The sequence below is a fragment of the Channa argus genome, chromosome 5 (assembly GCF_033026475.1).
Source record: "Channa argus isolate prfri chromosome 5, Channa argus male v1.0, whole genome shotgun sequence".
Taxonomy (NCBI): Eukaryota; Metazoa; Chordata; class Actinopteri; order Anabantiformes; family Channidae; genus Channa; species Channa argus.
The window spans coordinates 21,547,005-21,557,467 of NC_090201.1; the positions used below are offsets into that span (position 1 = coordinate 21,547,005).

General features: G+C 40.4%; 1 protein-coding gene across 1 annotated transcript; it reads right to left on the reverse strand.

Annotated features, from left to right (window-relative positions):
* tspan2a (tetraspanin 2a) lies at positions 1–8,581 on the reverse strand. The gene is made up of 8 exons (XM_067504653.1): positions 8,287–8,581; positions 5,927–6,029; positions 2,399–2,496; positions 1,741–1,815; positions 1,540–1,632; positions 1,385–1,450; positions 1,165–1,248; positions 1–1,046 (listed from the first exon to the last, which is right to left on the reverse strand). The coding sequence occupies exons 1-8, from the start codon at positions 8,353–8,355 to the stop codon at positions 981–983; spliced, it is 654 nt and encodes a 217-aa protein (XP_067360754.1). The 5' UTR covers positions 8,356–8,581; the 3' UTR covers positions 1–980.
* Positions 8,582–10,463: the final 1,882 nt, after the last annotated feature.

The window sequence follows — 10,463 nt, forward strand, 5'->3', positions numbered from 1 at the left end:
TAAAAGCACCCAACATTTGTTTTATTATGGTTAACAGTATGACATAAACTATATTATTCTATAATTCACATCTTATTGGCACACCAACAACATTTACATCCACAATAATTCACACAAAATGCAAACTAGCTCACTGTTACACTTCACACATGCTCCAAAAGAACGTGGTGTTAGTTCATAGCCTTTTAGAAGAATTTTGAGATTTACGGAGTGGCAGTTTATCATCAGACCTTTCTAACCCTTTGGGTTGATACCGTGCCCACACTCCTTCTATTGTGCTTAAAAATAGAAATACTTAAGAATGGTGGCAGGGAGAAAGCAGACTTTGTATATACAGGTTGAAATCACATAGGTAAACAGTACAGCAGCTGAAGGCTTGTCTGCGTGACTAAATAGGCACAAATGGAAATTCACTCTGCAAAGGTAGACTAGTCCTCAAAACATGTAAGCACACAAGTGTGTTTGGCATTAGACCTATGAGTGGGATGAAATGGCTAGAAAGTGCACAGAATAAATAATGTTAACAGCAGATTCATAAAATAGTCTGTATTTACAGCAAATAGTCCTTTGTCACAACATTCCTGTGTCAAAGAAGGCTTGATCTACTGTGTTCGCTATGGTGCAGCACCGACACCTCTACAGAGTGGTGAGAGCGTAACAAAAATGTGTTGAAAACCAGGAAATGTCACGCCAAGAGCAGAGCATGTGTTATAGAAAAAAAATGAAATGAAATGTGTTTTTTTAATGCTGGTGGAGTTAGGGAGGAGATGTATAGATCCAGCGTATCGTGTTGAATGTGGCCAGTGGATAACTGAGACAACAGGGATTTATCATACTTTTACTTTGTGATATTCAGAAAACCTTCCCACCAGATCAGAGACACTGAACAAAACTTAGCTATTTTCCCTTCTTATGCAGGTGGCCTGATTATGAAAGGTTCAGTGAGCTTGTAGTGGTCTTTGTGGGCATCAAGTCACCATTTATATAACCTCCCTGGTGTTCCTGATGGCACAACACAGAACCATACTGAAGATCATTCCTATGATCTGGAATCAGACACATGAGGGGGGGGGGGGGATTAAAACACATTAAAGCATTTATGACAGTTTCAGACACTAGTGTATCAACAACATGACAAATTTTAATATTTAACCAGATTCTCACCATTACTCCCGCAACCCCAATCCCAATAAATCCAATGATATGAAGCTTTCCATTGAAGAATTCTGATATTGCAGTTAGACAGTCCTAAAAGCAAACAGAAACAGCCATGAAGTACACATGTTGTGTCGCCATTATTCAGTGCAGTGTGTTGCCCGCAGAATCAGAGCGATGCTGCCACCATGTGTGTGTGTAGTGTTATAGCATTAAGATCAGGGCTCACCGGCTCTGTAGAATCTGGACAAAGCATGTTAGTTGTTTCAGAAGTGGAACCTCCACAACAGTTCAGCTGTAAATGTAAAAAGCATAATCAAAAAATACAGTTGTATGGCAGGTGCATTAATTACATCAACCTTACTGAAGTCAAGATTTACTCACAGTTTTGTGGTAAATCAAGGTGACTGCGGAGGCATTCACATTGTTGACATCAGAGATGGAGTTACTATAAAACTTTTGGACTTCCTCAACAATCTGTTATTGGTAAAAAAAAACCCCATCAATTATCAATGAGACTTCTTGTAAATATAAAAGAAAACTATCCTGATTTTCCTTCATAAATAAACTATATAAATGTAGTACCTGCTCCTTGTTTAGGAATCCAAACACACCGGCAGCAATTTCTGCTCCAAAGATTATCAGAAGGCAAGCGAAGAACTAGAGAACACAAAAGAAGCTCCTTACTGACATATAGTGAGGACTGTCCTTAATACACATTTACTGTGATTTTGTAGTAATTATAGGGGAAAGACGAGGGAAAGGATCAGTTTATACAGAGGCCCTGCTTCAGAGTACCTCATTTACATAAGCAAAAATAAAAACAACTAATTAAATAAATAAATATCACTAAAGACAACAATTTTAAAACAATAAGAGTGACAGCAATAAAAGCTGAAATACTGTATCCCTTCAAGAAAATAGTAATTAACAGCTGTGATAAGGGTAAAAGATTATGTTGTTATTGAATCAATGCATTTTTTATTGTACATGTTATTCTGTATGTTATTCTTTATGACTCTTGTCACTCTTGGTTACCCTAACAAATCATTTGAATTTATAAACTGCACCCATGAGTTCTCCCTTCAATTAGTAACAACTTATATATTTTTCCCATGAAACATTACATACATTGTTATTGATTATATCATCAATAGTTACATTATTTATGAATCACAGACCTGCAAAAACAGTTGTCTGTGCAACATTTATGCCAATAAAATGCACGAGCACTTTAACCTACCGATGCAAGAAGACACTGAGACTCTCGAACAGCCCCAAAACAACCAAAGAAGCCAACGATCATCATCAACCCTCCTGCACCAAGAAGGATGTACACAGCTGAGGGGAGAAAAAAGCAGATGCTATAAATCGTGTTACTTTAAACACATATAACAAATGAATTACCTCAGGCTGAGAGTCTAACCATGGTGCGTTAGTCCTCTCTGACACTGCAATTCACAGCTTCAACTGAGGATGGCAGCAAGATCCAACTTGCTTTCTTGGTTTTTAGGCAAAGTAAAACTTATAGCAGGATGGTTGTTGTGTTTATATTACCAGCAGGAACATGTGGGTGGAAACTTCTCTAGTAGCCTAAAGCATCTAAATTGCTTCCTACAATTCAGTCCAATCAACAACCTCCTCCTTCAGTGCAGCCACTTTTGATGAAAGAATCCTGAGCGACTGGCACTTAATGTTCGTTTTATAGCTTCTCTGACCACTTTATAATATTTTTTCTTATTTTGTACCCACTTGTTAAATTTAAGATTGGTGTATGAACTGTTATAAACTGAATAGTGAACGAAACAAGACACTGGACTGAGTCCTGGTGCAGTGAAGCTGCAGCATCTATATGTGTCTTGTACTGACTTTGTGCAGTAGAACAATCAGATTTGAAGTCATTAGAAGTAGAAAGTCTATTAGAAAACACTGCTTCTGGTTCAGTCTTTTGATACATTGGTGTTGCTTCCAATTACCCTGACCTTGCGCATCCATTCTCCTGCTGGGCGAAGAACTAAAACAGATGCCACCTGTCTGGTAAAAAGGGAAATGAAATTTTCCAGGAGATTGAATGCCGCAGCCGTAGACTACACCCGCCTCCCCCCACTGTCCTCACCCTCTATGAGCCTGGATGTCATCACCTCCCCAGTCTACTCCCCTGCTCCCAGCCCTCACCACTGATCCCTTCACACTGTAACTATACACCAGAGCAGTCCCTGAGGTCCATGCTAAGGGCCTAATCAGTGACATCGAGTACAACCTCTGCAGCAATTTAATTAATCCACATGGGGGGAGTGCAAGCTGTTGTTTTGCTGCTGTTGAACGAAAGAGGAGGTAAAGACGAGGTGGACAGACAGCTGCACTGAAGTGAGCTGGAAGTGAGAGTCAAGCTACGTCTAAGCAGAGTGTCTGGGTTAGCAATGGAAAATGTAATGGGCCAAGACTTCTTCTCCTGTATATACAAAGTGTTTCACAGAACTGATGTTGGCTGCTGCTGTTTTCCATCACTTAATGACACTCTTTAATATGCAAACTGTAACTGTAACGCTCCTGCACAGTAAAACCACAGGTACAGCAGATAACTGACAACTGTACTTCCTACTTTTATTTTAGTAACTGTTGGCAAGTAGTGCGTAAAAATCTGGTTTTTTTTTTAGGTGGCTGTTGACGCACTGGTGAACAGAGCAACAAAAGTGACAGAATGGAAAGTGAATCACCCACAGGGAGTGCTGCCACTTTGCCTTGTTATGGGTTCGCCCAATTTAGTCACTTTGCTGGAGGTGAAGGTAAGCAGCAAACCCTCCAGCATTCAGCTCAGGAAGCTCATCGTGGTGATTTATCTTGCTGTTAAAGCTGCACTGTAAGATGATCAGTCGTGAGCATCCACATGAAGATAAATTGCTAACTTGTGCTCTGTAATCTACTGCAGTCTGTTGTTGCCTAACAACAAGAGCACCAGGAAAGGCAAACAATGGTGGAAGAAGTATTTAGAGGTTTTCTTTGAAGCAGGAATACAACAAAATACTTAACAAATTAAAAGTACATACACATGCAATCTACTTAAAGTATCCAGCACGCTGTTTACACTGTAGCTGCTCAAAATGGACATTTTTACATATTTTTATTTACAGCAGTGTATCTATATTGACTGTTATGTGTTCACTATGGGAAATCTTTAGTAGTTTGACATCATAAATTATGGTTCATTGTTCTCCTACTAAAAGTTAGATGAACGGAACTCTGATGTCTGCACTGTAATTCTGGAACTAGGACTATGAACCACTTAGCTTGAGCTTAGCATAAAAACCGTAGCTCACTCCAACTATCAGTAACACAAAGCTCACAGCATTAACTCATTTGATGTCATACGTACACAAACTCTAAATGAGTTATATGTTGGACTTTTTCTTGACTGCAGGAAACAGTGACTTTATGTCTCAGGTGATTTGGATACTCAACCACAAGATAGTCCTGTGAATGTTGTAAGGTATGAATTTATAACAATTTCCAACATCTGCAATGTAAAAGAGTATAAGAATACACCAGCAAAAAATAGTTATCGTCAGTAAAGTAAAGGGACAGTATATGTGTCAATACATAGATACAACATAACAGACTTTGGACATTAACAGCGTCTACTATGATATTTGCATGTCAAATTCAACCGGACTGAAAAAGAATTATCTCACCTACTGTACTTTGCATAAACAGATAATGAAACGAGAACATTAGTCTTTTTGAGCTAGAAAATATTTCTCTACTGTGTACTAAGTAGAGTCGACCTAATGCTGTGTCGTAATTGCTTTTAGACTGTGGCGATCCTCAGTTCAGATTAAATAACGTCGATTTGTATCACTCTTCACCTTGTGTACTGTGAAGCATTGTTTGCCCTTTATGACACCGGGACTCGTGTTAGAGGTTGGAGTCCCGTCACCTGCCTCGCCCAGCGTGCTACTCACGTCCTGAGGGAGAAAGCCAATCGCATGAAAGCACAGCAGAGAGCTGATGAAGTGAAGTCACCATTTTAGGTCATGGTCTAAACCGGAGTAACAAGAATAGGCTTCATTCTAATCATCTGCTCCTAGGCCGAGCAAGAGAGAGAGAGAGGCCCTATTGTGTGGAGTTCTGCAGCACTACTGCACACTGAAGGGTGTTTGTCTTGCGCACTGTATGTTTTAATAATCTACTGTGTAAAGGAGCACCTCTTCCTGTATCAATCCAAGTGCTTTGAGACATTTCAAGAATTAAATAGCCATGAATCAGTTTGAGGCTGATTGATCTGTTTGTGTTACATCAGAGGAAGGGAAATCAAATCAGGGCTTGTTAACAAGAGGGATTTTCTCTGTAGCCCATAAACCCGACCTCTAAGACTAATGACACATTCAAATAATCATTTTACATGTCTACTTTTACTTCCCCTCTTCTTATAACACCATCCAACATTCGGGGGGAAAAACCCCTCAAACAGGCCTGATAATTGAGGATATAAGTAATTATTTAAACCACTCAGGAAAGTGAGGTTGCATCACAGTCGCGATGAAATGAAGAAGTGAGAGTGAAATGTGCTGTTAACGGCAGCTTGTCAGATTATTATAGTTCATCACAAACCTGGACAGGTGCAGCCTTGTACATGGAACTACAACTCGCGAGTTTTCTTTTCGTTTTCCATATCTCTGTCTGCTTAATTAACCTTTGCAGTTTCATGCTTGTTACATGTGAGTTAATCAATTCAAATAGTTCTTCCACATGAACACAATGCATAAATACGTACCTATGAAGAAGGTGTCAGGGGCGCCATCGCCTGTCAGCAGCTCCACTGTTCCTGGGTCAAACCGGAGCCATAGTCCCACAGCCAGCACCAACAAACCTGACAGCTGAGGAGCAATAAAATTTAAATTAATATTCATGTCGGAACCAGACACACAACAATTTTACAGCTTTCTTGAACTATTCCTGTTTTTGTTTTTAGGCTTCAGTTGTCATCTTTGCTGCCTGTGGTGTTTTTGCACTGGAGTCAGTTCACAGTGAAATATTGAGGTCCTGTAGTGTTTTGGATCTTCAGGTGATTGAGATTCTGCTAGTGGCGCTCTTGTGTTTGTGTCTGGCTATTGATACTCACAGTCTGGTGTTTCTTATGTTTATTTTAAAAAAACTCGTGCCAGGAATGATAATGTTTCACTTCTTGAGAGACAAGAAAAAAAAGTTGTACATGTTTGGACTAAAAACATCACCAGCTGGACAAATGTGCAGCTACATATTTATATTAGGCCTTTTAAAGTATTTCCAAAAGCCGACTGTTTTTTCTTTTAAGAGTAAAAACTTAATCGTCAAAGGTTGAAGTATAGACTATGCTGAAGAACAGGATATCAGGTGTGATGTTCCCAATGAGCTTGTCACACCATCAAGAGGACATCACGTCCCCTGGGCAACCTTGACCCGAAATAAACCAGTCGACTGCAATGAGAACGCTAAGCTTTTTGACCTTCTACACACACCAACAACTCTTTCAAAGACAGATAAAGAGCTTTAATACTAAACGTGGATCAGCTTGTTTAATCAGTGTCAACTTTTAGCCTTTTCTCAACTTTTATATCATCCAAAACAGTTCTGTTCAGTATTTTTAAAACATAAAACACATGAAAATGAAATAATTACATTTTAAAAGTATCACCACTAGTTTGTTATCTTTGTCCTATTAACACTGTTGTGATCTTGGTGAACAATCTCCTTTGACTAAAAAAAAAAAAAAAAAAAAAAGACTATAAAATCTGTAATTTTTAATTGTTTGTTTGTTTCTTTCTATAGAAATATCTGCTGCCTGTAGCAGCTCATGTTTCCAGATGGACCATCAAAGTATCTAAGCACCAGCATCGGCATCAATGGTCCATCTCCCATGGTGCATTTCAGTCACTGTCTGTGCCAGCCTCACAGTGCCTGGGTGATGTAACACGCACTGGCCATGGCTGCCTGTTTGGCTCTGCACCCCAAAATGAGAGTGTACTGTACGCCCCTTTTGGCTCCGACAACAGCTCTGCTTTCAGTCCCAAAACTGTTAAACAAAGATGCCGCTGTCTGCGGGTGACACAAGTGACTGTCTTCCAAAGATGCACAGATGAGTCAGTTGCAGGAGCTTAAACGCATCTAAACTGTATCATTTAACACTAAAGCATCAGCTGCAGTTGCAGACAACTGTAAGAATCTAAAGCTGAAACAATAAAACAGAAAAAAAAACATTTAGTCGTGGTTTAAGGAGAACTTTCCATGTTCCACATTATCAGTAGTGACCACTTGTTTCCTTTTCTTTGTCTTAGTTAATAGAAACTTTCAAAACTTTTTGGCTCTTTTTCAAATGAAACAAAATGATTAAAAAATCTCACCGTTGGCTTTAGTAAACTGTGACATACATATTTCACTAGGGAATCAAATTTTACCTGGGAGTACAAGAGTCTTTTATTCACTCATCTGTTGAACAAGTTTGTCCACAACTGGGAGACAACCCACGTTGAGGGGACCACAAACATTTAGTAGTTCCAAGCCAAAAAGCTTGCAGACCACTAACAGCAGCCAATCCAAAGTGAAGTAGCCTGTGTTGCCTGCTGGAGACACGGGTAAACCTATCTCAGCAGATCTGGTGTGGCCTACCCAACCAAAACCAAACCATGTGCCCAAAACACATTAAGCTGGTCTGCGAAAAGCAGCCTACACATTCCCAAACATGCAGCAGCAGAGTCACATCACGATGCTGAAGCAGGAGACAGAGTGTGAACAGTGTCGGAAAAGTGTGTGCTGCCTTACAGACAATAGAAATCATTCCAGACTCTTTTCTGAGGTGCTCGTTTAAAGACCGTTTTATACACAGGGTGATCTTTTGAGCTTTATCATGAATTTAAATGTTTAATTTAAATAACAGCATCACCCTCGGGTAAGCAGTCGGGGCAGGTGGATAAAGAAAGTGAAAAAAAAAGTGTACTGAACATGTGAAACCAGGCTGTTAAGGTGGAACACGTACAGGTTTCCTACGTGTAGAGGAGATTGGATGCTCACTTAAACCCATAAATCAAGCCGACAGTTACTCAGTGATGTGAGTTTAAAATACACCGCTGTTTCTACAGAGACTCACAGCATACTCACCCAAAAGATGAAGTTGAAAACGAAGAGCAGATATTTCACGCATTTCATTCCACCCTGCACTTTGCCCATTGTGTCACCTGATTTGTCGGTATTTCCGGTCCAAAGCACGAAGTCGTCCTAACGCTATTATTTTGCAAACCGTCGCTTCTTCCAGTTGAACATCAATCCATGAAATGATGATGGTGAGCTGCACCGCGATACCATCTGAACATGAAAGCATGCGCACAAGCTGCACAGGTTGGCTGCTGCGCGCCGACGTGCGCCGCCCATCTGCGTTCGCGCGCGCCCGCGCCCGCGCGCTGAGGGAACGAAGGTGGGATTCAGAGACGATCTGGGACCGAGTGGGGAGGCGCCAGAAGGTCCCCTAGCAACTTGGAGACAAGGATCATTTCAGAATAAAATATTACGGGCTATGATTCATGAAATGCTACAGAACAATTCTCCAAATCAAAGCCCCGTTTAATTACACGTGGGCCCATTTGTTAAGGAAATGTGTTCGCTGATATGAGTCAATACCAAATTATATAACGAACTGTGGGGGAGTGAGAAGTGAAACCAGTGAGAAAACCATCTGCCATCTTTTTGTGCTACTATTGAGAAAATAAAGTGCATTTTTAACCCTTGGTTTGCTGAGATCTCCCACAGCCCCTAAGGTCTCTGAGAGCCACTGAAAACCATCAGAGCGGCCTGTGATCAACCATTCTCACGTTCACTGCATTGGAAGTTGTCACGTGACGTTTTGGGCTTTATTTGTTAACTGTTGAATTGTAGTCTCTTCAAATTTAACTTTTCAACATGAATATCTGAAAGTTTTTAAGTGTGCCTGCATTATGGTGATGTGTGGGTGGTGTGTACACATAATACTCTGCCCTTCATGCAGGTTTCACATTCAGAATTAGGTGGTTGGTCAATTTCTGGGTATGTAGCCTGTTTATATCTGCAGAGGCAGGTTTACTCTTGTTCGGTCGTCCAAAAGAGATCCACTCCAGAGATTGTTGTAAGACAAACTCTGAACATTTACAGAATTCCACGTTCCACTGTTGAAGGGATAACAAAGTCATTCCACAAAAAACGTTTCTCAACATAAATTGTGAGAAATGTACCACAGTTACACACTCGACTTTCCACTACTACCATGTAGTCCGCGTCCATCCCTTAGCTCCAGTCGCTGTAAACAAAACATTGTTTCCCTGACAACTGACTGGGCAAACTTCAAGGGCAAAGACTTCAAAGGCTGTTATGTGTCATTGATGACATCATCATTGCGTTTATACATACCCTTCTTAATTTAACTAACCTTTCAAGAAAAAGAAATCAGAACCAATGCAGAGAAAACTCCAGTTGGCTCATATAATATCTCTTCAAGTAGAGGGTCTGTGCTGTCCATGATCTTTTCACTCAAAATGCTATTTTTCTTCACTTCTCTCACATGGAATAGATTTGTCATGTTGGCATCTGCTTCGTTGGTGTGTGGGCAGGTTTTCTATTATTGGGACTTGATCCTAGCTGCGTACGCCTGACAAATACTTTTAAAAGATCATAAGGCCTGCAACAGCTTTAGACCTAAATTTTAAATATATTACAACGTCTAAAAAATAAAGATGTTAGGTTCAATTGTCAAATGTTTATTCATATGGTCAAAACAATCAAGCCCATGACCTTTGTCTCCTTAATGGTACAGTCCTGAGCTGAGCTTGAGTTCTATTTTTTACTGTTACAGTGAACATTAACAATATCCTTTCACCTGTACAAATGCTGTAGTACATACTGTATGTACATACAGTTATTAACGTGGTAAATATCTTCATTATTTGTAAAATTTGAATCACATGTGTAGGCAAATCAGACCCTGTGAACGAAGGACGCATATTGGAACGACACCAACGCTCTTCTGTGTCTTCTCTGGAGGCCCAAGGGGGGTCAGCTTGAGTTCACCCACTCTGACAGTCAAGCTTCTCATGTTTGTGCTGCCTTTGTTTGCTGCACTGATGTGGGAGGAAAACAGCGACCCCCTGTTTGTCTGCCAGAGTATCGGTGAGGATCAGCTCGGGTGGATCATGAGACTCCTCACATCACTGCCTACTTCTTCAGATAACAATTCCAGCTGGAGACAACAAGAAACATGGATCAGGCACAACATACAGACCATCTGGTGGTTGTGGGGGGACAGGGGTCAG

What these genes read in the sequence shown, in the direction of transcription:
- tspan2a (XM_067504653.1), bottom strand. Translation starts at nt 8,355, where the DNA reads ATGGGCAAAGTGCAGGGTGGAATGAAATGCGTGAAATATCTGCTCTTC. An exon ending in CCCTGACACCTTCTTCATAG is followed by an intron (nt 2,497 to 5,926) that starts GTACGTATTTAT and finishes TTCTCCCCTCAG; the next exon opens with CTGTGTACATCCTTCTTGGT. An exon ending in GTCCAGATTCTACAGAGCCG is followed by an intron (nt 1,249 to 1,384) that starts GTGAGCCCTGAT and finishes GTTTGCTTTTAG; the next exon opens with GACTGTCTAACTGCAATATC.